The sequence below is a fragment of the Takifugu flavidus genome, chromosome 15, assembly GCF_003711565.1.
Source record: "Takifugu flavidus isolate HTHZ2018 chromosome 15, ASM371156v2, whole genome shotgun sequence".
Classification (NCBI taxonomy): Eukaryota; Metazoa; Chordata; class Actinopteri; order Tetraodontiformes; family Tetraodontidae; genus Takifugu; species Takifugu flavidus.
The window spans coordinates 2,280,671-2,297,223 of NC_079534.1; the positions used below are offsets into that span (position 1 = coordinate 2,280,671).

A 16,553-nucleotide genomic window follows, 5' to 3' on the forward strand; every position below is an offset into this window, starting at 1 on the left:
TTTGTGTTTCAGGTTGAGAATTCATCAGGTTCAGTTTTTTTTTACTTTTTTTTGCCAAACACTGACAGATGTAACAGAGTCCCTGTTGAATATCTGGCTTTTTTAAAAAAAAAATGCTTTATAAATAAATGCGAAAGTTCTTCTATTTGTGGAAAACATAAAAGGGATTTTGTCTCCTTTCTTGGAAGGGTTTTGAATTAAAAAGTTTTGCTGGTGCATTTTTATGATTTTTAGAAGAAAATAAAAGTCACCGAGTGCCGTGTTGTTCATGCTTCAGCTGTTCTCCATTATTTTGCACACACTCTTGACTGACAAGTGCTGATGCCTCCTGCTTAATCCTCAGCTAAAAGCATTTTCATTTAGTCATGATTCCCCTCTTACCGGAAAGGGCAAATTCAATTTATTCTACGTTATCTCTGATGACTGAGGATCAGATTTGTAGCTAAACCGTAAACAAGCATTCCTCATGCCTCATCAATATGCGTTGGTTTAATTTAAAACTTGTACAAGCCTATTTGACATGAATGATAACACACAGTCTCCATTTAAATCCCACCTTCTTCTCTCTGTGCGTATCAGGCGATAAGCAGTTTTTCATGTATCCCAGAAGCAGTAAAAATGCTTCTTCTCTGATATTTTGATATGTTTTGCTTTGGCTGGAACTCATTAACGCTCCAGAATGAACTCGTATCATAGTGGCTGCTAATTAATTTTCAGTAATTCCTGAAACGGATTGGAACACCTGCTCAGCTCCCAGTTTTCACTCTGCTCCTGACACCTCAATCTTGCGGCTCGGTTGCTGGGAAACCACCACAACATGCTCCGATCATCATCATCCTCTTCTCCTCATTGTTGTGATATTGGCTGTGTTCGGGCCCTGCGTGCATGTTTGTGGTGGGGGATTAAGTTGTCCTTCAGCTCAACTCCATCAAAATGACTGCTTATGCCGTGGCCTACATTTGAAAGTCCGGCTGAGATCGGAATCGAGTCAATAATACTGCTGCACTTTGCTTTGATCCCCGTGTTTAGTGACAGCAGCAAACATGCAGAGGGTGTGCTGACCTGCAGGTCAGTCCAGCATCATTCACATATGAATAAGAATCAGATGATATTATTGCTTCAGTGTGACAAAAGCTTGGTTTGTTCATCAAACCTGTGCAAATTCTGAAAAACTAAACCTTTCCCCACCTGTTTTCCACAAACCATATTTATTCATATTGTGTTTGTGAGGATTTTCAGATGTATTCCTGGTGGACATTTGGACCTATTTTATAGTGTTTTCTTTAAAAAAGAAAAAAAATGTTGTTTTGGTTATATTCTACTTTCTTAAAGTCAAAAACATTGTGAGGGGGAACAAACAAATTCCATTCTGATGACTTTTACTCCAGTCGACTGTACTATTCGCCCCGCCCACCATCGATTGCAGCCAATAGGGCTGCGGATGAGGGGGAGTGGGCGGAGCTTGGGCCGCGGAGAGGCGGGCGGAAGCGTCGCAGCATCGCTCCAACAAGAGACTCCTGGGCTTTGTTTGGTGGATGTGCGTGAGCACCATCACCTCCTTCAGACATGTGGACGGATATTAGGACGGTGCTACTTTTTCACTCGCTCGTCCTGAGGCTCCATTTCATGACAGGTAACTCGGAGCGTGCGTGTTGGTGGATGGAAGGAAAATAAAATACAACCGTGCTAAATGTGTGTATGCGCGCGCGTGTGCGTGTGTGTGTGAGAGAAAGACAGAGACGGGCTGCTGCAAAGAGCCCACCCAGTGCGTGGGCTTTTGTTCATAATAGTAAATGCAGAATCTATTAAACAATCTTAAATGAATATGTGAGCGCTTGGGTGCTGCGTGATAGCAGCGTGGGTGAAGAATCTGCGAGGCAGTCATGTGTTCCCCTGCTGTGAGCATCCATACTGCATCAGAGGAGCTGGAGTAGTCCAGACTGCATCTTTGTCCTCATGTTGACATGGATTGTAGTGGAAAAATAACAGTAGCAATAATCCTAATCACACTTTAAAGTAGTCCATTAGCAGAAAGCAAACACAGACTGTGACCCTCTCTGTGCCTCCGTCAATTGACCCAAATTAATGCTGAATATTAATCAGGCGCTTATTCATTCATTTGCAAATGGCAGTTGAACAACACTCTTCAATGCATCAGCCACATTGTTGCCGATCCGCGTGGAGGCTGATCCCCTTTTCCTTTATCCCCCGTTCTCTTCTCTCCAGCGACGGATGAGTGTGAGGATGGACAGTTTCAGTGCAACAACAGGAGGTGCATCCCCACCATCTGGAGGTGCGACGATGACGACGACTGCTCGGACAACAGCGACGAAGAGAACTGTCGTAAGTGTCCACGTGGGCGAGGCGTCAAAACGAGGCGTCCACGCCAACAACAGCGTGGATCATTGAGATGTTTTGCATGAGAAATTGGGCAGAAGCTAATTGCCCATTAACTGCCTCTTCCTGACTGGAATGGGTACTAATGTTGCTTTCCATCCAAGATTTCCCTCCTAGTCTACTCATAGGTTTTTTTATCCAGCTAAAACTACACGGGAAGCCCAGAGGTACGCTTGAAAGGGAAGGCGGACTGGTCAGAACCATTTTCCTGTCATCTTTGAATAAAATGTCCAGCGAAGAGACAGTTTGCATGCTGCATCAGTTTAGCGGGCACTGACAGGTATCTTGGAAGTGGCTTTGAGCAGAAATAATGGAATTCCACTTTTCCTCCTGACTGCAAGCCAGTGGCCTACATTCTAGAAGAATGCTCGAGCTGGGAACCAGTGAAGTTGTGCCAGCGTGAATCTCAGCTCCGCTTGTTTGCCATGTTGCCGTGTTCTTTTTTTGTGCGCCTGGGTTAATTGTGGCTCCGGAGGAATTCCCGCACCTCCTGGAACATGCGTGTTTCGTCTTCTTTTTTCAATCCTCATATCACTCTGCCTTTTGTTCGCCTCTTTCTCATAACAACGCCCACACACGGACCTGTTGTATCCAGCTCCCAGCTCCTCTCCTCGTCGTTCTGGAGGAGTTTAATGCATCTCCTGTCCTGCTGGATTGTCTGTATGATCATCTCTCTTCCTTTGTGAGATCATTTTTGTCGCACGTTCAGGTTCACGCTGTCTCGTCGTGGCCTAGTATTCGTGAGCGTGGTTGTCTTTACCGCGGCGTATGTGTCTGCGCTGTTGTTGGCGTGACTCGTTGCCCTGACGACATTAAATAATATTTTTTATTCTGCCTTGGCCTCTGAGGCAGAAGCAGGAGGCGTTATGCTCTGAAGTGTAAAGCTGTACATGGTGGCAGAGTGCTGCAAGGATTTAGCTTGTAGTTAATTCCTACTCTCTCGTTGACTCAAATTGAGTTCCTGAGTGGTTCAGTGGGCAGGCTGGCCTTTTTTCTATATTGTATTTGTTCACAATCTATCATTTCTCAACAAGGATCCGGCGCCTGAATGTGTCCAGCAGAGCGTGGGGCTGATATATGCTGACAGCAGGAAAACCTTAGCAGTGGCTGCGTATTTGGGTGCACGTTATTCCCAAACCCGGCTCACAGAGCAGGTGGCGAGCTCGAACCCGCTCCCGTCGTCACCATCCCCCCGCCCGTCCACCCCCGCGCTCTCTCATCCCCATCCCCCCATCGTATAAACCTCCGCCCCCCACTGACCACTCACCCGCTGCACCCATATATTCATGCATGCATTAATGTGCTCGTGAGCGTGCGTGGGTGCTGGCTAAGCACGCTTAAACAGAGGCTAATGATGATCTCTGCGTGTTTTCTTTTCTTGTACCCAGAAAGTGAAGGGTGTGTGTTTTGTGTGTCAGCTGTGGAGCGTCTCTGTAACGGCGGCGGGAACAAAAGAAGCGAGCTTTGAATTCTGAGATTTGTGCCAGTTCTGACATGACAACTGCCGCCGTTTAATCCTCAATCTGATTATACCAGCATATCGTCCTGATTCCATCTCGCTGCCTTCCAAGCTCAGAATCGCCTCCGTTGCCTCTGCGTCTTCATTATCTGCTGGTACGGTCGCGATCTCTTTCATCCCCGCTCATGAATTTAACATGTTTACCTGCGGGGAGGCGTCGCCACGGCAGCCTCAAAGTGTCGATTTTCTCCCACTGACGTGCAACAAAGGCGAGTACCCAGGAAACACAACTACTGGTGGTCCTGCCTTAAATCCTGGGGTCAGAGGTCATTCTTTATTCCAAAGGACTGGAACACAAGTGGACTCCGTACGTTTAAGACTATCCGTCCACACCTTTTTGACGAGATTACAGTCGAGGACATGAAGTCGTCTTTCAGGCATCAGGTTCACTACGTTGAGTCATATTGAAACATTTGTAGCTATTAAAGTCAATCACCTGCTTCATTTTACAGTCTCTGGTTCTGAAGACTGAAATCCTCTTTGGAACCAATTCTGCTATAAATAGACAAACTCGCTCCAAATCTTTTTTATATCACTGGATTCTTATGTAATGGGCACAGAATGAAGCATTAACGTAAGGCTGAAGTGAAACAAATGTGGCGGATCTGAATTAGCAGCAGAAAATGAGTAAACTATGAAATGTGCAGGTTCGTTTTCCTTCATTGCGTCGATCAACTGGTCCGTTGTATTGTCTCCTGCATGGGTGGCATGCATTTGTTCTGGTCTGCAGAACATATTTAATAAGAAATGAAACGACCGGCGCTTCCAGCCATCACCTGCAGACACAGATTCTGCTGCTGGCTGCAGAATCAATCAAAAAAATGTTCCCTCATCGATCCAGTGACCTGTACGGAAGACACATGGCAGCATTCTGAGCTCTTGCTTTACATTGCATGTGATCATGTGATCACGGACTTGCACTTTTAATCCAGAAAATTCCTGACATTTTCATCTTTACACACGTAGTTCTGAGGACTTTGTCACGCTCTTGTCTTTAAATAGTCAGACGCGATTGCAGAGCTTTGCGTTCTAAAGAGTTCCTCTCTGCTGTTGAGGAGGTGAAGTCGTCTGGCTCAGCCTTGCCTACCTGCTGAGATCACTGGGCCCTGACTGTTAATCAGAGAGGATTCCGGAAGAGAGACGCAGTGGTTCTTCCCCCACTTATCAGTTCTGAACAGGTTGGGTTTTTTGGAGGGTGGGGGGGGGGGGGGGTTTGCAAGCGTTCCTTTTCCTCCCACGGCCTCTGCTTCACGTCTGGGTTGAGTGAAGGGTTTCATTTGACAGCGGGGACGCGAAGGGCTGTCGATGGCGTGAGATAAAAATGGCGAGTGAGGCTAACTGAAGTGGCAGAACGATCCATTGGGGGAGGAGGTATCAGACTCTCATGTGGCTGCTGAGAACCAGCTACAGTCAGGAAGCGGCTCTGCTCCCAGAAATGCTTTCCTTTAGCTTTATGTTCAGTTTTAATTTAGATAAAGGCTTAATTGGCGTCCCACCTTTAATAGCCTGGACTCGATTTACAAAAGAAATGAAGTGATTCAGATTTATTTGTAGCCTTTCTGCAGATTTTGTTTTTAGCATTTATCAAAAGCAAAAGGGTTGAGCATTAAATGCCAACTGCTTTGAGAGTTCTTGTAAATATTAACCCTTTAAAGATGAGTAGAATTGATTTTTTTTTACAGTGTGTGCCAAATTCTCTATTTCGCACCTTTGAGAATAACACTGAAAATGATTAAATACTCATCAATATACACACGGCAGAGCAGACATTGATATTCTGTTTAATCTTTTCATTCGGGAGGAATAAATCTGGTAAAGGCTGATGAGAACATGTTTCCGATGCTTCGCCTTATTGACTCCAGTCGCTTCATCAGGCAGCGGCTGGAATCCTTCTCCCAGAATGCAGCTGTTGCTGTGGGCATTTGTTGACATCGGCCATCTGGAAGTGGCGCCCCCGCTGCTGTGACACATTTGCTGTCGGTTTTAACATGTGGGCACGCTCATCGCTGCCTTCGCTGGCTCTTTCGCCGGCCCTACTGGCCCACTGCCCCGTGTCTGCGTCTGAAAGCCAGCCTGCCCCAAAGTGATCATTAAGAAGTCTGCAGTTGAGCTATTATCTCAGATTAGTGTGTCACTAAGCAGAGATGCAGAGGGGAGGGGGGGGTTAATGTTTGGATATAGAACGTCTCTCAGCCTCGGCCTCTTTTGTCACATATTTAGCAACTGTTCCAGTTAATTTTGGGACTCTGGTCACTTTAAAGAAAGGTGCCCTTCACTGACAAACGACTGGGGTGGATTTCAAAAGCAGCTGTTTCTCAGGGGGCAGTGTCAGCAGTGCATCTTATCTCATGGAAAATGACATTTCACTTTATTATCTGAGGCTCCGCCGTGGCGGCCCGGTATTGACGGCGACCTCAGCCGGAGCGTCCCCTGAATGCTGAGCTACGGCACCGGCGCGGCGCCTTTCCTTCACCTAGATGCGAACACTTTCATTTCCATTCTCGGCCCATTAGCGGGCGGCCCTGCCTCCTTTCATGTCCTCTTTGAGGACATTTGAGGCTGTTAATTGATCATCACAAAACGGTTCAACACTGCAAGAAAGTACTTTCAAGTGCCCCAAACTAGGGAGGCTGCAGCGCGTCTTTTAATGACTTCTGGAGTCAAAACGCATATCAAGATACTCATTTTGGTGGAAAAAAGCCCCTCTGTGCGACTGAACAGGCTGATTTGTGTGTGTTTGTGTGTGACGCACTCATCGCAGGCGCACAGCGGACGCACGCAGCTGAAACCAGAGCAACGGCTGTGCGGAGGTGATTTAAAATGATGAGTGAACGTCTGTGACACATCCTCCGAAGCGCCGAGTCCCTTTCCTTTCCACCGGTGATTCACTCTCTCCAGATGAGTTATGATCACAACCTTGGCTGGCGGGAGTCAAAGTGGCGTCCGCTTTGTCCGGCTCTACGGTGACTCACATCATCGCCACCATCACGACGCTGAAGCTTCGCGTGCAGGCCGCCGCGGCCTTTAAATCATTCCACCCGCTCTGGCGCCTGTCATTGCCCCGCGCACACAAATAAAAGAGAGGGATCTACCGCTGTTGGGCTGCCAACAAACCACGGAAGCCACACGGTTCCCTACGGGACTCTCGCTTCGTTCCCAGCGCAGCTTCCTGTCCCAAGTCTGAAGTAGGAACCGCTTTAGGAGCGGTGCGAGAGGGATCAGGTGTTTTTAAACAGAGGCGGCACCAAAGCAAAGGGCCTGATTGCCTGACTCGCTGCCTCCGTACGTATGGATTTGGGGTTAATGGAAGGGGTTGTGCACGCTGCTCGCCTGGCACACATTAGAAATGCCATTTGCTCGGCACGCGTCAGATGTAAGAGCGGTGCTACATTAACATATGTAATTATGCTCTCCCTTTAAACCCACAGCTCCAAGAGACGTCTCGTCCCCTTTGTGTCTCCTTTGCTTACGTCTCAAAAGGCTGAGATGTTTAATTGTATGCAGGCTCGAATGCGGCGCTGTTCCATCGTCATTAAAGAACACTTATGAGCCTGTTCCTCCCTGGGTTTGCGTGCATGCACGTGTCCACACTTTTATGCGCAACGTGGAAGGAAATAAGCCGAGTAGACCCGTTGCACAGGTTCAAGGAGAGGAGGTTAGGAAAGGAGGTGAAACAACTGAGTTGTGTTTTTGAAGCCCGTGTGGTGGTAAGTGTGATTATCAGTATAAATATATCGAATGAATACGATTTAGACTCCTTAAATAGGCTCCACCCACAAACAATAAATATACATAAATATGGCGGGAGGAAAAAGTACATTAAAGAATCCTCATTTAAATGGTGGATCAAGACAAAATGTGATATAAACACGGTTTCCTTGCTTTCCTTCGTTATACTAACATGACTTTCTCAGTCTCTCCTGATTAATTACCTTCAGAACACTCAAGGTTTGATCATATTTCACTTGCAAGTGCGGAGTGACTTAGGCTGTATTCTGAAAATCAAGTTTATTCCATTTTGCTTTATTTACAGTAAAGTCCGAGGGGCCAGTTTATCTACCCCTCAGATGTGGTCGAGAAGAAAAATAATAGAACAGTGAAATCAATTCAAACTATGCTGCTGGCGGTGGAATGAATTCTTCCATTTTAAATTGAAACCACCTTCTTCCAGCCGTTTTTCATCATGATTTGGCAAAACTGGTTCGTCATATTTTGCTTTTTGGCTATAATATCTAAACTTTAGGCCAAAGAGTCTGCAGTTAGACAGTAGAGGAGTGTTTCATGTTTCTGATGATGAAAACATGTGTGGACCTTTGTCAGGTTCTCCTCCAGTAATTGGAAGGCTCCGAAATGGGGACATATTTGAACTTTTAACCTCGATTTTCATCATTTAAAAGAAATTTTAGCTGCAGTAATGAGCCCAAATGCTGATCTTATTCATATGCTTCTACCTGGATTCAGGTGAAACAAGAGAAAAAAGCTCTTTCCCTTTGTGAAGGATGCTCTCTGTGCAGCGTCCACAACACCGACGGACGGTTTTTTGAGCTTCTGTCCGCCAATACGCAGCCACGCGTTCAAATACAGCAGAAATGAAACGGCGACTCTTCAACGTTTAACCTGCCAGAACGAGGAGGGCGGTCCGGTGCGTGGGGCTTCATTTCCATTTAGAAGATCGACTGTTATATAACACCTCAAATAGACCATTTGTCTTTCTTTCTTCTCATTTTTCCAATACGCCTTATATTCAAAATCCCATCACAGGTCATCTGATGTTGCTGTGTACCTACATAACATTTTATAAAATCCTCGTCCCAAACCCTCCGACGGGCTTTACGGGACCCACAGATACGTGTGAAGGATATCTGACAGTGACAGGATCTATCGTGGCAGGCGTCGTTGTCCGATGGAGTGCTGGAGAGCGAGGAAAAATAAAAGCAGGGAATAAAGAGGCCGTCTCCATGGAGCCAGGGAGGGTGCTCTGTGTGTGTGTGTGTGTGTGGGGAGGGGGGTAGCAGGGCTGAAGTGCAGTGTAATTGATTTGAAAGTGGTTGTTTTGCACTCTTAGTCTTGTGATGCTGATCAGATATACGGCAAGACAGATCATTAAAAAAACATCCATTGTGTTTACTAGAGCAAGGTCAAAAGGTCAGACCCCTCTCTGCCTTCAGAGAAACGCCTTCTGGAGGGCGCAAAGCAAACCGGCCCCCTAACAAGGTGAACCAGAACGTAGACGGCAGCCTTTTATTTGAATGGAGAACGATCATCCACGCAGGAGGCTGAACCGCTGGAGAACATCTGCTTGTTCCTATCCGGCGTGTTTTTGTGAGGCCCATTGTTCCTATGTGTGTTTAAACTTGGCCGGGTTGTCGTTTTGGCACATCGGCGATATCCCTGACATCTGAGTAGGATTATGGGTGTATTACAGCACCGCTGCTACAAACGCTGCCACAGCCAGGATGGCAGAAACAGATGCTCCACGTCTGGTTCAGCCCTGGAGCTTTGACACTGTGTCAGACATCCATCAGGCCCGGAGATGATTAGCATCTTTAAACACAGCATTTGGTCAGCAGTTTCATTTAAAAAAAATCTCTGTTGAATTATCTGGTGTTCTAAGTGGGATGCCTGCCACACGGCCGAGTACGAAGCCCCTAAGCATTCCCCTTGTCGTTGCTTGGCTCTGCTCTCAATGCTACAAGCTAGGTCTTCCATTTGTGGGCTGCAGTGGACGAGTGCCTGGCTGTACTGAGATTACTGTCATTTTCCATTAGCTCTTCAAAGATCTATTCTTTGCATCCATTTTACAGCCCCACAGTCTACTTTGAATCTCAACAGCACATACATTGTTGCAAAAAAACAACAACCCCAGAATAGAAACCTTAATTAATTTACCTACTGCAACAAGAAGCTGTTATTGCATCTGAATGCAGCAGCCTATTTTACGCCCGTAATCGCTTGATATCATGATCTTTTGTTGCCAAGGGCTTTTGTCTAGAAGCTTTGGAAATTTGTGTAGTGTAAATGTCTTAAAGTGCCTCTCAGTGAGTTTACAAGGCCTGAATCCAGCCCTTAAATAGTTAAATTACGAGGTCACTGCTTTAAAGGCAAACTCAAAGTTTGCTCTGTCGGTATATTTGACAGAGCGGCGCCACTGTCACATTCTTAGAATCAGTACAGCTTAAGTAAGACTCGGGGAACGGATGGCTTCACTCCTCTTCTGTTGGTTCGTGGGGCCACGCTGGATGTGCAGCAAGTGTACCGTGCTGCTAATAGAACCGTCTGAGCTGCACATGCATGAGCGGAGCCGTAATGGCGAGCTGCTGCGTCACCTTTAACATTTTTCTCAAACGAGAGCGACGGCATCGGTGTGATATTCAGCGCGTGCAGACGTATGGACCTGCAACAAAGGACGCGGGAGCTCTGTGTGTTATGACAGGGATCAGCGGTGGTTGGATATGAATATTTATTATTAATGTGGAGGCTTTACAAGTTCTGGTGAGTAAATAGCCAGGCTTCGCAGAGCCTTCCGACCCACGGGCCAGCGGGTGTGTTTACAGACCTTCTCGCTGGGCCATCAGTGTCTGTCTGTCTCTCTTCTGTCGGGAATCTGGCTCGTTTTCCCTGGATACTCGTAGGAGACACAACAACGAAGCAGCAGAGCTGAAGAGCGGGGCAGCAGAACAGCAGAACCCTCGCCGACACGGGGCGGGCGCGGTCGAGGGTGGTGTTTGTGTGCTGCTGGCGGGGTTTTGTTCAAAGGTTCAAATCTGACTTTGTCTTAATTACGCATCCTCGTTGCTGAAGGCGGGTTTTCTCGAACAAGGGATTTGACCCCGGGCGTTATTACAGTTATGCTAATTTTTGTCTGTAGTGCGAGTTTAAAGGCGCTCTCTCAGGGTCTTCTCACAGTAATTTGGATGCGTTAGTCTCTGGGCCACAGAGAGGCTCTCTGAAAATGTTGTCTGCAGTCGGCATTCTGTCGCTTATTAGCGGAGCGAGGCCTTCGCAGGGAGGAGAGAAGCGGGGAAAGGGGGAGGGATGAAAGCGTAGCTGGGGCTCATTCTGCAGGGTGAAAGGCTAATCTTGCAATTCCCATTACAGTGCCTCGGTTAGCAGAGAGACAATAATCCAGGGTGGCACACATTTATACTGTAGGCTCTCCTCATGCACTCTGCTGCCAAGGACTCCCCATCGAAGTTCCCCGAAAGATATATTCTTAAATCCAGACTTACGGCAACCTGGAAATGTGTAATAGAGGGCTGCTATTAGCTGTGCTGTTTCCTGTCTTGTGCTGTTATAGCCTAAAGTCTGCACGTCCATTCAGACTCAGATTACCAAATCTTCATGTCGCGTGATGCCGAGTTGCTAATTTAAACACAATCTACAGATAAAGATGCCTTTTATATGAATTCTATCATTGTAATAAGCGCACCAAACCCACTATTAAATATTCTTTCTGCGAGCAGATGTTCAGATGAAGTGTTTGTTTTTCAGGAAGGGTTAGGGAGTGAAATGTCTGCAGCTGAATGATGCTCACGCTCGGAGGGGTCGGGAACTCGATACTACAGCTGCTTGAGCTGCAAATTATGTCACCAGTGTCGGTGCCACTGTAAATTACCTTCTGCGATCTGAATTATAAATGGATCGTATTTGGGTTGGCTATGAAAACATTTAGTTCTTCATGTGCGTGATTGTAAGATGTGCTGAAAAGGCTGGAGGAGCTTTTGATTCACCTCAGCTGCCCGTCCCACAAGGGCAGAGGAGGTTTTTGACAGAATGCTAAGTGACCTAGTAACACTTTGGTGGAGTAATGTTATAATGTATAGATCTTGGGCACCATTCTCCATAACAACAAACCAGAAATCTATTGACTTACTGGAGTAAATTAAGTAAATTAGTATAACAATGATGCTGTAGTGGAATATTTGTGACTAAAAGCTCACACAAGTTGTCACTGCAAGCATCTGGGAATGCTAAGGCTAATGCTAACGCTAGCTTGCCTGGTGTGATCGAGTCCCCCGCGTAAACACTTTGACCCTTCATATTTGTAAGATATTACCTGCAAGTTTTGCAGCACGAAGTGCTTAATTCATAATGTAGGAAAGTTATGAACCTTCTCAAACTTAAACTGACAGACGTGGGCGCCGCTCTTAGATTTAGCCCTCGCTGAAGTGAGTGAACGCGTTCCTTCCTGGAGCCATAATTACTTCTGACAGATGGATAATGACTGAATGAATACCGACTGTCCAAGTGAAGGGGGCTATCACTTCAAGATTCTCCTCATTAATTTCCCATTCACCTGATCCTCCTGCAGCACCGAGTCCAATATCAGAGTCAAATTTGGCCACAGATTGCCGAGACACTGCATTAAAAACCATTTTGCGTCTATTTGCCCAGTTTCACAGCCAGTAAAAAGCCACACCACTCACATTGCGCCCCGTACTTTCGCCCTCTTGAATCTACGTTTTATCGTTCATCTTTCAAGCAGACGATTCATCAGAAAGCTGGATTCTTCCTCCAGAGAGCGACCGTCAGCTTTTGATCCGCAAACAAGGATTGTAGAACCCAGATGCTGGAAATCATTAGATGTTTGAGCTCAACATTGGAGTTAAACACTTCCTCATCTGTCTCTGTTCTCAGCCCCCAGGTGAGATTTTAAAGCAGCTGGGAGCTGATAGGCACTACTTTTGTGCATTTAAGCCATTCGGAATCATTAAAGCATAAAACCCTGAGAGTCCGATCGATCCGGCTCTGGAGAATAAGCCTGCTGGATGGCTGTGACTGTGGAGAACCGGACAACCACATGAAGGCGGCGCCGCTCTCTGAAGAACCTGTTCCTTCCCTTCACCGGCTCCTCTGCGGCCCTGAACAGGCTTGCAGACCGTGATCGGGCCTGGAAGCAGGAGCAGCGCGCAGTAATCTGCAGTGAAGCATGCTGGGAAGGCTCAGCTGAGGAGGCGTCAGCTGTTTCAAGATGTCTGTTTTTTTTGGTTGTTTTGTTTTCTAGGCCAGGGAGGCTTCATCACCAAGAGCCGCGGGCCAGGTGACAGCCCGGATCGACTACCTTGTTTCCAGCGCAGCTCAATGTCGTTCTTTATCGTCGGGCAGCATCGGCTCTTTAGAAAGTGCCTCAGCGTGTGTGAGCGCGGCATATTTGTTTTATAGTAGATGAAGAGTCGTGAGGCTTTCAGGAGCCCCCAGCGACCGATCGATCTCTGACCGCTTATTCGTTATTGCGGTCATGTTTTTGTTTAGCCTGGGATGTTCCTGCAGCACCATAATCCACCCCCTCTCCCCTAATTATTGTGCTTGGACCACACTTTTGAGGACTATTTCAGGGAAAATGGGACGTTTTCTTCATCTGTAGAGCAGGATTCGTTTCATTCGTTTCCTTTTGCTCTGCTCATTTGTGCTTTAAAAGTAGGAGTCCAGCTCTGCCTACACAGGTGAAGGACGCATTGTTCAACCCTCGTTGTCGATTAACGACAAAACAACAGGCTGCGAACACCCACCACTCCCTCTAAAATGACCTGCCGTAATTAAATTCCTCTTCCAGGTTGCTTTATTTGGCCTGCTGCAGGTTTCTGAATGAAATGCTGGTTGATTTGATGAACGTCCCCCATGCTGCTCTGCTCCCTCCAGCTCGCTTCCCGTCATCTGAGTCTGGAGGCGTTCCTCTCATGTCTTGCACATCACAGTGATGTGTGACTTACAAACCGCGTTCTGTCATCTCCGGGGATTGAACCCGCTCCCCTGCATGCTGGAATTCATCCGTGGAAGACCCCAGAGAGCAGATCGAGCATCTTCAACTAAAACCAGATGGTGGCTTACAAGAACTGTTTCCTTCCATGTTCTGTGATGTTTTCGGCTGAAATGGTTCTGATATTACATTCACGTCGTGGAAATTATATCAATGGCTGAATTGTGCAACTATTGGGGAAAAGATATAGGAATATTCCGTTCCCAGCTAAAGTAAGCTGCATCCAAGCCTGGTCTTCTTCTAGGTGCCTCGGAGAACTGGTCTTATCTCTTCAGAGACACTTAATAACAGAACCCGGTAAGCTCCGTTGTTCCCTCAGAAGTAGCAAAGGGAAGATTCAGACATCTTTTTAATGGGATGGGCAGCTTAAAACACCACCCAGAGGCATTTCTGTCAATATTCATCTGAAGTTGATTAAATGAAATCGAGGAAATGGCAAAACCAAGGTGATTTCGTGTGAGTCAGTGTCATGTGGTGAGCACGCGTGAGTGTAGCGTTGACATATGGCTGCACCAACAATGTCCTGGGAAAGAGGAGCAGTGACAGAAGGTCAGACACATGGAGCATCATGTGACGGAAGGCAGGAATATCTGTGTGTGTGTGTGTGTGTGGGTGTGTCTATGCTGAATATGTGTTTACCTGTTTGTAATTGTGTCCGCAGTTGGAAACAATGCACCAAAGACTGCGTCATGACTTGTATTGCTTTCATAGATGCTCACAAATCCCCCCCCTCCTCCGTCTGATATGACTTCCAGGTAAATCTTCTGGGCTTTAGCCAAGCTGGAGCGCCCTGTCTTCGGGATAAATCACTGTCCGTTTGCTAGAAGGAGCTTTGTAGCGAGTATATCTCACCTCTGAGATACTCTGAGGCGCCGGTGCGACCTGGCGGAGGGAGAGGAAATGTGCCTTTTTTAGTAGGCTGAGCTATAATTAGCATCGCGTGTCGGTTTGGTCGGAACAAGGTCAGAAGAAACGCTGAGCAGCAAACGTTCCGCATCATGTCCTGAAATTTGTCTGCATTAAGATGCAGGTTTTTTTGAGACGTATCAAGTTTGTTTTGATAATGAAACAGCAAAATTGGGATCACTGCCGGATCGACTTAGCTGTCCGGATTAAGTAAAACGCTCTGGTGTCACGGCTTTCTGATTGGCTTAATTTGTTCTTATGAGCAAAATAATCAAAAAAACAGGCAGATAGATTAAATCCAAACATTCACTGCTGCAGCTGTGCTTTCTTATAAATCAGTAGTCTCTGCACTGAGTGAGAGCTCAGCCCCCTTTGGCTTATTGTCCCTCTGTGGGCTCCAGCAGGCACTGACTGATGGACAGATGTCTCTCATTGACAGATTACAGGCTGACATCAACGGGGGAAATATCCATGCGTCTGCATCGTTAAAGAGACGCGACAAATTAGATTGATAGCCATCAAAAGCAGCTTCCACGATGACGTCACCTTTTCATGCATGGCACCCCATTCGTTCCGGAGGGCTCGGACAGTTTCACGCTGGTCTGAGCCAACGGGAAACATTGTGTTTCCTGCTTGGACGAGCCTCCCCTGTGTCTCACTGTGCTAATGAGGCCATTTGTCTTCCGATGCCCAGGAGAATCCGCTTATCACCGCACAACCTATTAAGCCTTCCGAGGCCTCCGAACAGAAAGTGCTGTCATTCATATCCTCCCAGGATGAAAAAAACACTTGTGTGTGTGTGTGTGTGTGTGTGTGGTGTGTGTGTGTGTGTGTGTGTGTGTGTGTGTGACTGAGCAATCACGGTTGACAGGAAATCCAGCAGCTTCACTGATTCACCTGATTGGGTTTCATGTCGTTAATTCGTGTTGGTGAGAGATCCCTGACGCGTCCCCGCGTGTGTCCGGCCACCAGGAAACATTCGGGAATGCTGTCACGCTAAGCTGTCAAACGGAGCTGGCGGCAAACCAAAACGGTCGGAAAGTGATGTCGAAGGCGGAATTTGTCCAAATCAGCAGCTTTGGTTTGGTTTTGATTTAAGGTTGGGCTGTTTTTTTTTGCTCTGAGCGGAGTTCAAGGAAGCTTTCGCCTCAAGCGGGACAAGGATTGACAGAAAGAGCGCTTAGCAGCTCCGGGAAAAACGATTCACCAGGATCCACTGCAGCTTCCCTCTCTGGGAAAAAGATGGCTTCCTCGCGTCAGTCGGACAGGTCAGGAACGGGGCAGCGTCTGCCACAATCATCCACACAAGTGCTGCTAAAGGAAATATGAAGAGGAGAATCAGCGGCGGGATTCCGACAACACAGGCCTCGGAGGAGCCGACTCCAGGTGGGGTTGTCGGAGCGTGGAGCCCCTCCAGGAGCCGTAAACACGGCTGGGTGAGCCTCCCCCGATGTCCCCTCAATCTGTCTGAGTCACTCCTCATTTGTAAAGCTCATGTTTTCTTTTGTTAGATGTTTCAGATGTTAGATGTTTCGGCTTCGCTGCCGCCATCTTTGACAGGATTCCCCGGCGTTTCCATAAACCATCGTCCTGTTCCTCATCTCTTCCTCCTGACAGCTCTCTCCATTCAATCTACAGATCAACCTTCTCATTCTGCTGTTCACCTTCAGCCATCACCCCCCCCATCGAGGCTAACATTTTAAGCCCCATCTAATTAAAACAGAAAGTCAATCGGAGCAGATGGCGTAAGCTGGCCTAGGTAATTGTTGCCAAGTGAACCGTGGCCCCCGTGGACATCAGCTGAAATGGCGACGACTTTAGCGAGTGGTGCTACGTCTGACCTGGGAAGGCCACATCCGGATCTACTGGATCCTCCGTTCACTCGTTCAGTCCTCAGCTCCCCCACCTTCTTCTGGGAGCCAGATTAATTAAAACGAGAATCTTCAGAGCGCTCCAGCATTTGGAGGATGTTAT

The 16,553-nt window shown here is 47.1% G+C and overlaps 1 protein-coding gene across 3 annotated transcripts in view; it reads left to right on the forward strand.

Annotated features, from left to right (window-relative positions):
* Positions 1-1,472: 1,472 nt before the first annotated feature.
* Positions 1,473-16,553, forward strand: part of LOC130538894 (low-density lipoprotein receptor-related protein 8-like) — a 45,507-nt gene continuing 30,426 nt past the window's right edge. For all 3 annotated transcript variants that reach the window (XR_008953995.1, XM_057056879.1, XM_057056880.1), the window contains exons 1-2: positions 1,473-1,633; positions 2,227-2,343. Coding sequence is in view for 2 of the 3 variants with exons in the window: in XM_057056879.1 (XP_056912859.1) it covers positions 1,567-1,633; positions 2,227-2,343 (184 nt within the window). In the remaining variant the exon portion in view is untranslated. The remainder of the gene's footprint in view (positions 1,634-2,226; positions 2,344-16,553) is intronic.